Here is a 16,716-nt window from a genome sequence, read left to right as displayed (position 1 = left end):
TGAAATATCAGCGTTTGACAGCTGTTTGAAGCTGTGATACACTGACTGTCTGAGTTCTGACATGAGTCATTCTGCACAGACTCAGTTAGAACTCACACCGGCACTCAAAGCTGAAGGCTGTCACTTTTGACAGATCACAGCCATTCAGCTTTAAGTTCCGGCTGAGTGATGGGCTCCCGACGGCTACAGGAAGAAAGGCTGTGAAGGTAAGTACAGGTAAGTAAAAGTTCTTTACACACTTTAGACACACCAAACACACTTACCTTTGCACTCATGCACCCATCACTCACCTGAGCGCCGACATCGCGACCCCTCCAACTCCTTCAACCCGACGGCCCGCCTGCTCTACCTGGCGTGGTTTGGAGCTGTCGGGAAACCCACACGAAATCCCTCAAAATAAGGATTAGGCGAAAAACTGCCTGTTAACAGGCAGTTAATTGGCACTAATCCCTTCCCGCCTGGTTTTGGCGGGTCCCAGTGCGGGGCGGGTACCCGCCACCCCTGAAACTTACGTGGGGTGGGGTTTTGGGCGGGATGGCATCAGGACCCCCAAATTCAGGATTTCCCCCCCCCCCCACATGCCTGAAACCCCGCCTGACGACTCCCCGAAAATCTAGCCCCAAATGATTGTGCATTCAATAAGCAATTAATCCAACCGCCACCCCATTACCCCCCCACCCACCACCGCCCCCCACCCCCAACCACCCCCGTTGTGAGGGTGCCAGTCAGTTCCTTCAGTAACCTCTAGATGGCACCTTCACTTGTTTGTTCCTCTTTTTAAAGAACCAAATAATATCAACAATAAAACTGTAAATAAACCGTTAAAAACTTCAACTAAACCCTTGGAAATCAAATTAAAATTTGGTTCTCCAGCCCAATTATGCACTCCAGTCCCCGCGGCGCCCACCGGTCACGGAAGTGATCGAGCGCGCCGGCGGACACCGCGTGCTCCATCTCCAGGGCCACCCGGGCGCGAACATAGCCGCGGAAGAGAGGGAGGCAATCCGGCCGGACGACCCCCTCGACCGCCCGCTGCCTGGACCAATTAATGACTTTCTTAGCCAGGCCCAGGAGCAGACCCACGAGGAGGTCCTCCAACCTGCCCGCTCCCCTCCGCACCGGGTGACCGTAGATCAAGAGCGTGGGACTGAAGTGCAGCCAAAACTTGAGGAGCAGCCCCTTCAAATAATGAAAGAGGGGCTGCAACCTCTCACACTCAATGTATACATGGAACACGGACTCCTCCAGACCGCAGAATAAACAGACGGTCTGGGAGTCCGTGAACCTACTTAAGAACCTATTGCACGGGACTGCCCTGTGCAACACCCTCCAGGCCAAGTCCCCAATAGAACAAGGGAGGACTCCCGCATAGAGAGCCCCCCATTGGGGACCTCCGCCTCCGTCGGAAGGCAAAACGGCACGCCACGGCGTGTCCGTACGGCAGGCGAAGATGACAAAGTGGAAGGTGTGCAGGAGCAGCCCGTACAGGAAACCCCTCCGTGCGGAATGAAAAGGCACGAAGGGTATTTCCTCGATGCGGCTCAAGTTGTGAGGCGCCGGTTCCCGAGGGGGGGTACAGGGCTGGGCGCCGACAAAGAATTCCGTCCGAATGGGGGAAAGCTCAGACGGGATCGCCCCACACGCTTGAGCCGCCTCGATACGCCTAGTGGTGCCGGGGGGCACTATCGCCTTTATCGACTCGATGGCATCGGCCGCGAACCGGACGTTGACCCAAGACATGCGCCTTGCCAACTCCTCCGGCGCCATCCAGCCCGCTCCTCCGCCATCGAGCAGGTCCCCGACTCGGGTCACCTTGCCAGACACAGCTCTGCGCTCCGCCAGCCGCCCAAACCTGCGGACGCGGAGGTGCAGATTCCTGAACAGTGGCTCCCGAAGGACAGCCACCATTCCTGTCGGAAGAGAGCTCCGCCTGGAGGCGACTACGTTCCAAACCCATAGCAGTTCCTGGTAGAAGACAGGCAGCCCCCGCAGGCTGGCATGTGTGTCACCCACTTTCACAAACAGGAGCTGCATGTCATAATTGAGGCCGCGCAGCTGGCGGAAAAAATACGTCGCCAGCGCACACCATCTTGGAGGAATCTCAACGTACAGGTATCTCTGCAGCGTCTGAAGACGGAAAGTCGCAGCCTGGGTGCGAAGGCACACCAGCGCCTGACCGCCCTCCCTAAGCGGGAGACTCAGAACCGCGGCAGCGACCCAGTGCATCCTGTTGTCCCAGAAGAAGTCGACGAGCTTCTTCTGTATCTTGGCGACAAACGCAGGGGGAGGGATCAGAGTAACCAACCGGTACCACAACATGGCGGCCACCAGTTGGTTTATGACCAACGCCCGACCCCTGTAGGACAACACTCGGAGCAATCCTGTCCAGCGTCCTAAGCGAGCGGTGACTTTGGCCTCCAACTCGTGCCAGTTAGCCGGCCAGGCGTCCTCGGCAGGGCTGAGGTAGACTCCCAAGTAGAGGAGGTGCGTGGTGCTCCAGGCGAAAGGCCTGAACTCCTCCGGCAGGGAGTCCACCCGCCACTGACCCACCAGGAGTCCGGAACATTTCTCCCAGTTGATCCTGGCGGAGGATGCGTCCGAGTAAATCTGCTGGCATTCCCGCATCCTCCGCAAGTCGACGGGATCCGTGACCACGAGGAGCACGTCATCGGCGTAAGCCGAGAGGACCACCTCCACGCCCGGCCCTTGCAGAGCCAGTCCCGCCAACCTCTTCCGCAAAAGGCGCAGGAAAGGCTCTACGCAAATGGCATATAACTGGCCGGACATGGGGCATCCCTGACGCACCCCCCTCCCGAAGTGAAGGGGCGCCGTCAAGGACCCGTTAACCTTAATCAGACACTCTGCGGCAGCGTACAGAAGTCGGATCCGGGCGACAGCCTGCGTCCCGAACCCGAAAGCGCGCAGAGTCCCGAAGAGATACTCGTGATCCACCCTGTCGAACGCCTTCTCCTGATCCAGGGAAAGGAAGGCGACCGACAGACCAGCCCTCTGGGAATGGTGGACCAGGTCCCGGACCAGATGGACGTTGTCATGGATAGACCGGCCCGGGACCGTGTAGGACTGGTCGGGGTGGATCATGTGGGCCAGCACGGCGCCAAGGCGAGCAGACATGGCCCTGGCAAAAATTTTGTAGTCCGTGCTGAGGAGGGAGACCGGGCGCCAGTTCTTAAGGAGGCGGAGATCGCCCTTCTTAGGCAGCAGGACAATCACCGCCCTGCGCCAAGAAAGGGGCATCTCCCCGGTCGCCAAACTTTCCCCCAGGACCCGCGCGTAGTCGCCCCCCAAGACGTCCCAGAATGCCCTGTGGAACTCCACGGTCAGCCCGTCCAGCCCCGGGGACTTTCCCCTGGAGAGCTGGCGGAGGGCGCCGGTCAGCTCCTCCAGACTCAGAGGAGCGTCCAATTTATCGGCGTCCTCCAGGCCGACCTCCGGCAGGTCCTCCCACAAAACTCTGCGCGCATCCTCGCTGGACGGATCCGGAGAGAACAGAGCCCCGTAATAAGCGCGGGTCTCCGCACGGATTCCCTCCGGATCCGAGACCAGAGATCCGTCGTCGGCCAGCAGCCCCAAGAGCTGCTTACGGACCCCCCGTCTTTTTTCCAGCGAGTAGAAGAAGGGGGAGCCGCGGTCCAGGTCCCGCAGGAACTGGATCCGCGACCTCACGTACGCGCCTCGGGACCCGACAAGCTGCAGGTCCTTCAGCACGCCCTTCTTCTCTTCGTACACCTTCCGCAGGGCCGGGTCCTCGACGACTTGACCGAGACGGGATTCCAGGTCGAGCACCTCCTTCTCCAACCGCCCGACCCGGGCCTCCCGCCTCTTGGTCGACCCCCTCGCATACTCCTGACAGAAGAGACGGACGTGAGCCTTGCCCACGTCCCACCATAGCCTCAAGGAGGGGAAGCCCCCCGCTTCCTTCTCCAGCCGGCCCAGAACCGACTAAACGAATCCCGGAACCGTGCGTCCTCCAGCAGCAGGTTGTTAAAGTGCCAATACGCGGACCCCCCCCGCGCGCGCAGCGGAACGAGCTCCGCCCACACCAGGTGGTGGTCCGTGCACGGCACCGGCCGCATGGAAGCCGCCGGAACGCAGGAGACGTATGCCCAGGAAATGTAGAGGCGGTCGATTCTGGACGCTCCTCTCCCAGACCTCACGCAAGTGAAGGCGCTGGAGTCGGGATGGAGATTTCGCCAGACGTCCACCAAGTCGAGGGACCCGACCAGGTCCCTCAACTTCTCCATCGCCGCCGGGCATGGCAGGGTGCCCGTGCGGTCCCTCGCCTCGAGGGTACAATTAAAATCCCCCCCGAGGATGACGCACTCGCCCGCGTCGATGGAGCCCAGAAGAGTGGACACTTCTTCAAAGAAGCGCGCTTGCTGCGCACCGGCCCCAGGGGCGTACATGTTCACTAGATGGAGCGGCACGCCCCCCAGGCGAACAGTGACCTGGAGCAAGCGGCCCGGCACGAGCTCCTTGACCCCCAAGATCTCCGGCTGAAAATGCGGGGCCAGCAAGATAGCCACCCCACTGGAAGCACTGGAGAGGTGACTCATGCTGACCCCTCCTTGCCACTCCAGGAGCCACGTGGCCTCGTCTCCCGGAACGGTGTGGGTTTCTTGCAGGAAGCACACCGCATACTTCCCGTCCTGAAGGACCGAAAAGTTATTAAATCTGCGGCTAGCTTCCCTGCTGCCGTTGATGTTGAGGCTGGCTATGGTTATCTTCATTTCAGAAGCATAATTCACCCTCTACTTAAGACTAACGGGGGAAGGGAGAGGGCGGCCGCTGGTCAACCGCCACTCCCTTAGCAGCCCAGTGAGGAACGACCGGAGCTGACGCCGCCCGAGCGGGCTTACGGCCGCGTCCGCGCCCGTGGTTCTGACAGCGGCGCGGGCCGACCCGATGAGCAGCGCCAGTCCCGACCATCTTTCGAGGGCCAGCCGGGTCCTGTGACGACCCTGGCACGTGGCCACAAAGTCCCGGAGTTCCCCGATGGAAATGAGGTGGGTCCCGGTGAGGGGCGCGAGGTCATCCATCGCCTGATCGGCGATGGATTCCCAGTCGTCCTCCGCCCCCTCCACCGAGTCCCCGTCCTCCTCCGGGGGGTCGCCACCGGCGGCCGACCCGTCCGTCACGCAATGCGCAGTGAACGGCTCGGCCGCGACGGCCGGCCCCGCCTCCGCCCGGATCCCACCCCCAGGATCGGTGGCGGAGGATTCCTCCCTGGGCTCCCCTAGGGGCGCCGGGCCAGAAGACGGCGGCGGTTCGGAGCCCCCCTCCGCCCCAGGCACCGGAACGACCGGAGAGACCGGAGAATATGTAAAACCGAGCTCCTCCAAGTCGCCCGGCGCCGGAGACACAGACAGAGGGCCTTCCTCTACCGCGCCACCGGCCTCCGACCCAGCAGAAGGGGTATTTCTTGCGAAATCCTCGACGAGGTCGAGCAGCACCTGGGAAATGTCCGGGCCGCTTTGGGCGAGCTCATTTTCCGCGAGCTCGCCCGACCCAGACTCCGGGCTGCCCGACTCGTCGAGGGGTAACGCCGCCGAAAGGGGATTGATTTCGTCCGCGGGTTGTTCCGCGACCACCCCCACGGGCAGGGTCTCGTCCCCATCCCCGGGAGGCACGAGCTGGACAGACACCTCTGCCTCAGCCTCCCTAGGGACAGGCGACCCCTGCCGATCGCCCACGATGGTGACAGCGGTGGGGAGGGGCGCAGCACCCGCGGCAGGCGACGACTCCCCCTGTCTGGAGGGACCTTCCTCCTCCTGGTCCTTCTCCTCGTCCTGGGGGTCGCGCCTTCTTTTTAGAGCGGAGGGATAGTGGGAGAACTCCATTTCCGCAGGGGCCTCCCCCGCTCCCTCCGGTGGAGCAGGTTTGTCGGGTCCCCCGGGCCCGAGCCCGGCCGCAGGTTTTGATGCTCCCGCCTCGGCGGTCACGGCCACAGGCTCGGGCACGGGGTCCCCCCCGCTCTTGCCCTCCCTGATCAACTCGGCGATGCTTTCGGGTGACAGGGCGCCAGGTCCAGGGGCACGCCCTCCACGGGGGGACCCACCCCACGGTGTTTATTTTTCCGCGCCCTCTTCCCGACCGGACGCACTTCCTCCCCCTCGCCGGAGGCCTGGATGGCATCGACCTCCTCCTCCGACCGCACCTCGGTAGTATTTGTTTGGGGGGGGGGCGCGGCCAGACCCGGGGGGAGGAGCAGCGGCGGCGCCAGCCTCGGCCACGCCAGACGACCTGGCGGCCTTGGAGGCGGGGCAGTTTTTTCGTATATGCCCCACCTCCTTGCAGGCGTGGCACCGCACGCCGTCCGTCATCCAGAAGACGCGGTGAAGGGTCCCCTCGTGGAGGACCGAAAAAACCCCGTCGGTCTCCCCCTCCCGCGCCAGCTGAACGAAGGCCTGGTGCCGGAAGGAGAAGACATAGCGAAGGCTGGCTTCCCGGAATCCGAGCGGGATCGGCGTGATCCCCGACCTCACCTCCCCAAGTTGGAGCAAGTGGGGGAGGAGGAGCTCACTCGAGATGTAGGGCGGGACGTTCGATAATACGACCCACTGCGCGGTGGCCTCTAGAGGGTCCACCGGCAGGAAGGTCCCGCCCACGGTGAGCCTGTTGGTGATGGCCAGGGCCACCACCCGCTCCGACTCCAGGAAGAACACAGCCTTCCCATACATTTTCGAGGCGGCGAGTATGGCTGGAGGGCCGACAACCCCAGCCATGGCCTTCACGCACACCTCGATCGTCATGTTGGGGTGGGTGTAGCTCTTCACCCCAAGCTTCTTTGTTACAAGTCGGAACGGCGACAGGGCAGCAGCAGAAGCGGGAGCAGCCATGGCTTTGGCCGTCGCTGCCGCATAGGTCATTGCCGGCCCCGTCACCGCCGAAGATGTGCAAGCCATAATGGGGTGGTTCTTTAAAGAGCTACACACACCCCAAGTCACAGGCCCTACGGTGTTAATGGCCTTGGTAAGGTAAAAAGTCTTCCCTTGAGCAGAGGGAGTTTAAAGTAACTGGCCCGCCTCTCCCCTTGATGGAATTAATTGGGAGAGGGGCCTTCCTTCCCTCTGCTCAAGTGGCAATTAATAGATTTAAAAGGAGGTGCCTTTTCAGAGAGGCAAAGAGAGGCCAAAGAGAGAGAGAGAGGGGGGGTGGGAAGGAGGGGGGCCGCAAAGGCAGGGTCCCCACTCAAGGTGGTATTTGGTGGGTGGGTGTCGGCAGGGTGCACTCCCCGATGGAAAAACAAAGTCTTATGCAGATGGTCTTCGGGCAGGGGGAGAAGATGTCTTCGCCTGGGTAGGCTGGAGAAAGCCCAGGCTCAGCCCCACACCAGGTCTTCTCAATGTAAGGGAAAAAGCTTCACCTGGGCAGCTCCAGCCGACCCAGGCCAGGCTTTCCGGCCCGTCTTCTTTCCTCCCCCCACCTAGAATACAAAGTCTTTAGGGGAATGCACAAAAGGCACCCACCTGCAGATGTTGAAGGATGCAGCTCCTCCCCTCCTTCCAAGTTGGAGCTGAGTGGTGTTCCTCTCCCCTCTCTCCCTCTCTTGGACTGGAGGCCAATTTGGGGAGGCAGTGATGGAAGGCCTCTCCAGTTGTAATGCTGGCCTCCTCTGTCCTCTCCTCCTCTCTCCCCAGGCACCTCGGTAGATGATGTTGAAGTTGTAGATGGTAGGTTGCTGGTAGTGGTGGCCTGGGGTCTCTCCTTCCCCTCCACTCCCAGGCCAAGGCGACCACACACTCTCCACTCAGCAGCTCAGCAGCAGCACAACCTGCTCCTCAGAGAGCAAGGTCTGGAATGGGGTCCTGTGAGGGTGCCAGTCAGTTCCTTCAGTAACCTCTAGATGGCACCTTCACTTGTTTGTTTCCCTTGGTTAATTGTTTCTAGTCTTCTGGGTCTATTAGTTAACTGCCTGTTATCTGTTCATGGGTTTCACCTGGTTTTGTTGGTATATAAGTTCTGTGCTCAGTCCTCACTAGGGAGTTAGTCTTGACAATGTTCTCTGTCTTGACTAGGTGCTCTGTCTTGACTAGCCTTTGCTCTGTGGCAGCTTGCCTTGACAAGCTGGTTGCTATGGTTGTTGCTTGTATCTAAGTTTGTTGTTCTGCCTTTTGTTCTCGGTCTTGACTAGGTGCTGACAAGTTGCTTAGTCTTGATAAGGTGCTTTTTGGACAAGCGTGTTGCTATGTGGAAGCTTGTCTTGAGCTCGGTATTGATAAGCCGATTACCCCTGTGGTAGCTTGTCTCGAGTCTCGTCTCGGCAAGCTGGTTGCCCTTGTGGTGGCTTATCTCGAGCTCAGTCGGGACAAGTGGGTTGCCTCATGGAAGCTGTCCTGAGTTCCTATCTTGACTAGCTGTTTGGTAGCTTGCCTAGAGTTCTTATGTATGTTACTGTTTTCCTTGTGTGAATCTAGTTATGTGTGAATCTAGTAAAGTTCAAACAAAGTACTGTATATTTGCCTCTCGCCTCGTTTCTGCACTTGGGTCCAGAACCTACCTCGCCCGGACAGCACGGCCCCGTGTCTACACGGCCCCGTGGCTCCCACCCCCGTCACACCCGTGAGCTGAAAAGAGTTGGTTTGCAATATGAACAAATCCAAGCTCATTAAAAAACCCATTTAGAGATTAACATTCTGTTTAAAAATACAATAATCTTAATTCTATATTTTTATCATTAACTTTAATTCTATGAGGGTCCACTGTAATGGTATTAACTTTTATTGTAGAATTAAATTATTGCATTGGTAAATTATTGCATTGGTAGCAACCATTATTCCAGAATAAGAACCACTGTAATGCAGACATTGAATAAATCTTCCAATCCACCCCCTCCCCCTTATTTAGCTTCCATCTGACCTGACCCCACCTGTCTTGTTATCCCAGGTACCAGATCATGATTTGGCAGGGCATTGCTCCTGGAAATGAGGATTGAATCCTAATGGCAGCAATTGCAGGGCATTCTGCCTGCTATCCAAAAACATGACACAAGATAGCTGTACAAAAATGCTAGTTACCTTTATCCTGGTTTCATTTTCTTGCTGCCTTTCCCTTCTCAGATCCTCTGGTGCAAGGCCTAAGGTCTACTTGTCCATAACATCCCTCTTGCCTCATTTGTACAGGTGCCCTACTATGCTTGTATCTGCTCGAACCCCCTCCCCCCGCCACCCGACCCCATCCCAGAGGAAGTCCTGAAAACCCCTGGGGATCACAAAGGGTGGAGGGGGAGAGAGACTCAGCATCACAAGGCTCCACACCTTTTTTCTCTGCTTTACACTGAGGAACTGTTCCAGAATGGAATTTTTATAATATCGAATTTCAGTTTAGAATGAGATCATTGTCATAGCATCAATAAGGTCAGTTGTATCACCCCTATGGCCCATTGGCTGAGATCACTAACTGAGCATAGGCTGGGAAATAAACCTGACAGCTTTTGGTCTGTATGCTGAGAGATTGGGTTTGCAAGTTTCATTTTCACCACAGTACATCCAGTTATAAAGGAAAATAGAGTACAGCTGCTTCATTAAATTGATGTAAAGATTAATTACAAAGAGGCAGAATAGTTCATCCTAATTATTCATCCCAGGATTTCAACCTTAACAAGTTCTGGGAGAAGGAATTAGATTTTTGCTTCAATAATTTACCTTTTCACCCAGGGTTGTTGTATACAGCAAAACTCCACTACCTGGGAGCAAGGGTAACTTGGACCCCAGCGGCAAATTCAGAAGTTGTCTGGACCCTGCCGCAACGATAGCTTTACTGCTCATACACTGTAGATCAAAAAAAACATTGGTGAATTTATTTATGGATAAGGTAAATTTGTACCCATGTATTTCACAGTTCCCCAACTCGTAGAGAGCAGAGTAACAGCGTCAGCGGCAGCAGCGGGAAACGCGAGCGGCGAGGCTTTAAAAGGCCCCCAGAGGCCAGGTAGGCCTCACAGCATCAGCAGCAGCGGCGGCGGCGGGAAACGCGAGCGGCGAGGCTTTAAAAGGCCCCCAGAGACCAGGTAGGCCCCACAGCGTCAGCGTCAGTGGCGGGAAACGCGAGCGGCGAGGCTTTAAAAGGCCCCCAGAGACCAGGTAGGCCTCACAGCGTCAGCAGCAGCGGCGGCGGCGGGAAACGCGAGCGGCGAGGCTTTAAAAGGCCGCCAGAGACCAGGTAGGCCTCACAGCGTCAGTGGCGGTGGCGGGAAATGCGAGCGGCGAGGCTTTAAAAGGCCCCCAGAGACCAGGTAGGCCTCACAGCGGCAGCGGCGGCAACGGGAAACGCGAGTGGCGAGGCTTTAAAAGGCCCCCAGAGACCAGGTAGGCCTCACAGCGGCAGCGGCGGCATCAGGAAACACGAGCGGCGAGGCTTTAAAAGGCCCCCAGAGACCAGGTAGGCCCCACAGCGTACCAATCTCCAATCTCAGAGAGGGAGAGAAGTAAAAAGTAATCAAAGTGTGACGTCAGAAGAAAGCAGGTAAGTGATTGGTTGGTGAGTATTTCTCTCTTTTTTATACTCTAACTCTGTGGTTTATAGTTTCTAGGGACTCTGTGGTGTAGCGGGGACTGTTGGTAAACCAGGGCCCTAAAATATATCATTAATCTGTAGTGTAATTGGTGGGATTGATTTGATTTAATTTAATTTCAATTAATTAAAGGGTAAGTATTGGCAGGACAGCCCGGTGCCGTGGTATGCTCCTCCTGCGCTATGTGGGAACTCAGGGACATGTGTCCCTGACAACTACGTGTGCAGGAAGTGTGTCCAGCTGCAGCAACTGGCAGACCGCATTGCGGTGCTGGAGCAGCGATTGGATACATAATGGACCATTCGCGATGCTGAGGACGTCGTGAATAGCACATTTAATCAGTTGGTCACACCGCAGATAAAGGTGGCACAGGCAGAAAGGGAACAGGTGACCAACAGGCAGAGTATTAGGCGCAGGCAGGTAGTGCAGGGGTCCCCTGTGGCCATCCCCCTCTCAAACAGATGTACCGCTTTGGATACTGATGGGGGGGATGGCTTACCAGGGGAAGGCAGCAGCAGCCAACTTCCAGGCACCAGGGGTGGCTCTGCTGCACAGGACGGGAGGAAAAAGAGGGGGAGAGCTATAGTAATAGGGGATTCTATTGTAAGGAGAATAGATAGGCATTTCTGCGGCCGCAAACAAGACTCCAGGATGGTGTTGCCCCCCTGGTGCAAGGGTCAAGGATGTCTCGGAGTGGCTGCAGGGCATTCTGGAGGGGGAGGTTGAACATCCAGATGTCGTGGTGCATATAGGTACCAACGATATAGGTAAAAAATGGGATGAGGTCCTAAAAGCTGAATATAGGGAGTTAGGAGGTAAATTAAAAAACAGATCCTCAAAGGTAGTAATCTCAGGATTGCTACCAGTGCCACGTGCTAGTCAGAGTAGAAATAGAAGGATATTTCAGATGAATACGTGGCTAGAGGAATGGTGCCAGGGGGAGGGATTCAAATTCCTGGGACATTGGAACAGAATCTGGGGGAGGTGGGACCAGTTCAAACCGGACGGTTTGCACCTGGGCAGGGCGGGGACCGATGTCTTGGGGGGAGTGTTTGCTAGTGCTGTTGGGGAGGGTTTAAACTAAAATGGCACGGGGTTGGGAACCTGAGCGGGGAAACAGAGGAAAGGGAAACAAGGATAAAAGCAAAAGACAGGAAGGAGAAAAACAAAAGTGACAGGCAGAGAAATCAAGGGTTTAAATCAAACATGGCCACAGTAAATAACAATTCTAAAAGATCTGAGAGCTTTAAAAAAACAAGCCTTCTTGTTTTTTAATGCGAGGGGCATTCGTAATAAGGTGGATGAATTAGCTGTGCAAATAGAGGTAAACGAATATGATATGATTGGGATTACGGAAACATGGCTCCAGGGTGGCCAAGGCTGGGAACGCAACATCCAGGGGTATTCAATATTCAGGAAAGATAGGCAGAAAGGAAAAGGAGGTGGGGTAGCATTGCTGGTTAAAGAGGGGATTAACACAATTGAAAGGAAGGATATTAGCTCTGATGATGTGGAATCTGTATGGGTAGAACTGAGAAATACCAAGGGGCAGAAAACGTTAGTGGGAGTGGTATATAGACCTCTAAACAGTAATGCGGAGGACGGGGATGGCATTAAACGGGAAATTAGAGAAGCGTGCAATAAGGGCACAGCAGTTATCATGGATGACTTTAATCTACATATAGATTGGGCTAACCAAATTAGTAACAATACTGTGGAGGAGGAATTCCTGGAGTGTATACGGGATGGTTTCCTGGACCAATATGTCGAGGAACCAACTAGAGATCGGGCCATCTTAGACTGGGTATTATGTAATGAGAAAGGATTAATTAGCAATCTTGTTGTGCGAGGCCCCTTGGGTCGGAGCGATCATAATATGATAGAATTCTTCATTTAAGATGGAGAGTGAAATAGTTGACTCAGAGACTAGGGTCCTGAATTTAAATAAAGGAGACTACGATGGTATGAGGTGCAAGTTGGGTAGGATTGATTGGGGAATGTCACTCAAAGGGTTGACGGTGGATGGGCAATGGCAAACATTCAAATATCGCATGGATGAACTACAGAATTTGTTCGTCCCAGTTTGGCATAAAAATAAAACAAAAAGGTAACTCAACCGTGGCTAACAAGGGAAATTAGGGATAGCATAAGATCCAATGAGAGGACATATAAATTGGCCAGAAAAAGCAGTAAACCTGAGGATTGGGACCAGTTTAGGATCTAACAAAGGAGGACAAAGGGATTAATTAAGAGGGGGGAAATAGAGTATGAGAGTAAGCTTGTAAAATTGACTGTAAAAGCTTTTATAGATATGTGAAGAGAAAAAGATTGGTGAAGTCAAGCATAGGTCCCTTGCAGTCAGAATCAGGGGAATTTATAGTGTGGAACAAAGAAATGGCAGACCAATTAAATACATACTTTGGTTCTGTCTTCACAAAGGAGGACACAAATAACCTCCCAAAGATGTCGGGGAACATAGGATCTAATGAAAGGGAGGAACTGATAGAAATCAGTATTTGTAGGGAAATGGTGTTAGGGAAATTGATGGGATTGAGGGCCGATAAATCCCCAGGGCCTGATAATCTACATCCTAGGGTACTTAAGGAAGTGGCCCTAGAAATAGTAGATGCATTGCTGGTTATCTTCCAAAATTCGATAGACTCTGGAACAGTACCCATGGATTGGCGGGTAGCTAATGTTACCCCACTGTTCAAAAAGGGTGATGGAGAGAAAACGGGGAATTACAGACCGGTAAGCCTGACATCGGTAGTGGGGAAAATGCTAGAGTCCATTATAAAGCATGTAATAGTAGAGCACTTGGAAAAAAGTGACCTGATCAGACAAAGTAAACATGGCTTTACAAAAGGTAAATCGTGCTTGACTAATCTACTGGAATTTTTTGAGGATGTAACTGGTAAAATAGATAAGGGAGAACCAGTGGATGTGGTGTATTTGGATTTTCAAAAGGCTTTCGATAAGGTCCCGCATAAGAGATTAGCGTGTAAAATTAAGGCACATGGGATTGGGGGCAAGGTATTGACTTCGATAGAGAACTGGTTGGCAGACAGAAAGCAAAGAGTTGGAATAAACGGCTCTTTTTCCGAGTGGCAGGCAGTGACTAGTGGGGTACCGCAGGGATCGGTCCTTGGACCCCAGCTATTCACAATATATATTTAATGATCTGGACGAGGGAACTAGATGTAATATCTCCAAGTCTGCAGACGACACAAAGCTGGGTGGGCGTGTGTGCTGTGAGGAGGATGCAGAGAAACTCCAGTATGATTTGGACAGGTTGGGTGATTGGGCAAAAGCATGGCAGATGCAATATAATGTGGATAAATGCGAGGTTATCCACTTTGGTGTCAAAAACAGGAAGGCAGATTATTATCTAAATGGCAATAGATTGGGAGAAGGGGAAGTGCAACGAGACTGGGCGTCCTTGTGCACCAGTCGCTGAAAGTAAGCATGCAGGTGCAGCAGGCGGTTAAGAAGGCAAATGGTATGTTGGCCTTCGTAGCGAGAGGGTTTGAGTACAGGAACAAGGATGTCTTGCTGCAGTTGTACAGGGCCTTGGTGAGGCCACATCTTGAGTATTGTGTGTAGTTTTGGTCGCCTTATCTGAGGAAGGATGTTCTTGCCATGGAAGGAGTGCAGCGAAGATTCACCAGGCTGATACCTGGGATGGCAGGAATGACGTATGAGGAGGGATTGGGTCGATTGGGCTTGTACTCGCTGGAGTTTAGAAGAATGAGAGGGGATCTCATCGAAACTTATAAAATTCTAGCAGGACTAGACAGACTAGGTGCTGGAAGGATGTTCCCGATGGTCGGGGAGTCCAGAACCAGGGGTCACGGTCTAAGGATAAGGGGTAAGCCATTTAGGACAGAGATGAGGAGGAATTTCTTCACCGAGAGTGGTGAACCTGTGGAATTCTCTGCCAAAGAAGGCAGTAGAGGCCAATTCATTAAATATATTCAAGAAGGAGTTGGATATATTTCTTAAGGCTAAAGGGATCAAGGGATATGGAGAGAAGGCAGGAACAGGGTACTGAATCTGGATGATCAGCCATGATCTCATTGAATGGCAGAGCAGGCTCGAGGGGCCGAATGGCCTACTCCTGCTCCTATCTTCTTTGTATCTATGTCTATGTTTCTATGTAATACCTTCTTTATGTTTCACTGTAATTAGCAAACAACACAATCACGAGTTGCTCAGATGATCATTGTAAGATCTGCACTTTCCACTTATACTGTAGTGGTATTAACTGCTGCCTTGGGATTTTTTTTAGTATTGCATTAACACAGTCTATCATCAAGCTGAAACATCTGAAAGTGCTTCACACAATGTTACTTTTAGGGATAGATTTTCTGTCCATGAACTGTGAATGGGTGTGAATCCATTTCTGGCAGTGCAATGACTGTTGTGCAAATACAGCTTGCAATTCTGCAACCAGCAAGAACACGAATGACTAGTTAATCAGTGTTTTGGTTGAGGAAAGAATGTTGGCCAGGACATTGTTGTAACTCCTTGCTCTTCTTAAATAATGCCATGGGATCTTAATTGCATATCTGATCCATTGGAATTGGCAGATGTTGCCTCAGCTTAACATCTCATCCAAAGGATGGCAGTTCCAGAAATGCAACATTTTCTCAGTACAGTACTGCCCTTGTATAATAGTTCTGATTATGGAAACAAAAGCCTAAGGAGAATGCCCTCACTATAAAGTACTTCCTACCTGCCAAAAAACACATGCTACCCATCTCCTGCTGTCAATTTAGTAACTTTCATTTTTTGTCCATTCTCACTTCAAACTGGGCTATAGCCAATTGGTATGAATTTTTTTTCTAGGAATGAGTATCTAAAGACTGCCATTGAAGGTGGTTTGAAGCACCAACATGTTAGTGAATAAAGCCAATCTAGGACACATTTTTAAAAATTTGTTTATGGGATGTGGGCGTCACTGGCAAGGCCAGCATTTAATGCCCATCCCTAGTTGCTTTTGAGAAGGTGGTAGTGAGCTGCCTTCTTGAACCGCTACAGTCCGTGTGGTAAAGGTAATCCTACAGTGCTGTTAGGGAGAGAGTTCCAGGATTTTGACCCAGCGACAATGAAGGAATGGCGATATACTTCTAAGTCAAGATGGTGTGTGACTTGGAGGGGAACTTGGAGGTGGTGGTGTTCCCATGCATCTGCTGCCCTTGTCCTTCTAGGCGGAAGAGGTCGCAGGTTTGGGAGGTGCTGCCGAAGAAGCCTTGGCAAGTTGCTGCAGTGCATCTTGTAGATGGTACACATTGCAGCCATGGTACGCCGGTGGTGGAGGGACTGAAGGTTTAAGGTGGTGGATGGGGTGCCAATCAAGCGGGCTGCTTTGTCCTGGATGGTGTCGAGCTTCTTGAGTGTTGTTGGAGCTGCACTCATCCAGGCAAGTGGAGAGTATTCTATCACACTCCTTACTTGTGCCTTGTAGATGGTAGAAAGGCTTTGGGAAGTCAGGAGGTGAGACACTCGCCGCAGAATAACTAGCCTCTGAACTGCTCTTGTTGCCACAATGGCCCAGAAATTCGGGTCGGGGGCTTCCCGCGGGTGCAAGCCCCCGACCTGCACTTACCTTGCGCGCCGGCCATTGAGCTGTGGGCCCACGTGGAATTCCGATCCAGGGCCTGCTCCAGCTGCCGGCGCGCAGTGCTTGCGTATCCCAGGGGCACAGTTAGGTCGATGCGTCTCCTGGGATCACGTGGGCCATGGGGAGCCAATTGGAACAGGGAATGCTCCATTCATAAGACTGACAGGAAGAGCTGTCAAAGCTTATAAATACTACGGCCCCAAAATAGCACTAAATCTTCAAATAAATTTTTTTTTAAATCACATTTTTTAAATAAACTATAAATTACATGAAATAACTATTTTAAACAATGGCCCAGAAATTGGTGTCGGGGGCTTCCCGCGGGTGCAAGCCCCCGACCTACACTTACATAGCGCGCCGACAGTTGAAGCCTGGCCCTGCGTGGATTTTCTGTCAGTGGCCCGGTTCAGCTCCCGGCGCGCTGTGCTTGCGTGATCCAGCGGCGTAGTTAGTTCGATGAGCCGGCTGGGATCACGTGAGCACTGGGCAACCAATCGGAGGTTGCAAAAGTTCATTCATGAGTTTGATAGTAAGAACTGTCAAACTCATGAAAACTCCGGGC

The 16,716-nt window shown here is 53.6% G+C and overlaps 1 protein-coding gene across 1 annotated transcript in view; it reads right to left on the bottom strand.

The window, feature by feature from the left end:
* LOC147125075 (uncharacterized) overlaps window positions 1-16,716 on the bottom strand; it is a 200,179-nt gene that overhangs the window by 158,177 nt on the left and 25,286 nt on the right. The window contains exon 2 of the mRNA XM_085997025.1: window positions 9,663-9,788. Within this exon, the coding sequence (XP_085853151.1) occupies window positions 9,663-9,788 (126 nt within the window). The remainder of the gene's footprint in view (window positions 1-9,662; window positions 9,789-16,716) is intronic.

This window comes from Somniosus microcephalus, chromosome 1, assembly GCF_052327205.1.
Source record: "Somniosus microcephalus isolate GS21.2 chromosome 1, FLI_Smic_1.0, whole genome shotgun sequence".
Taxonomy (NCBI): domain Eukaryota; kingdom Metazoa; phylum Chordata; class Chondrichthyes; order Squaliformes; family Somniosidae; genus Somniosus; species Somniosus microcephalus.
The sequence above is the reverse complement of the archived record's forward strand: the minus strand, read 5'-3'. Positions and strand labels throughout refer to the sequence as shown.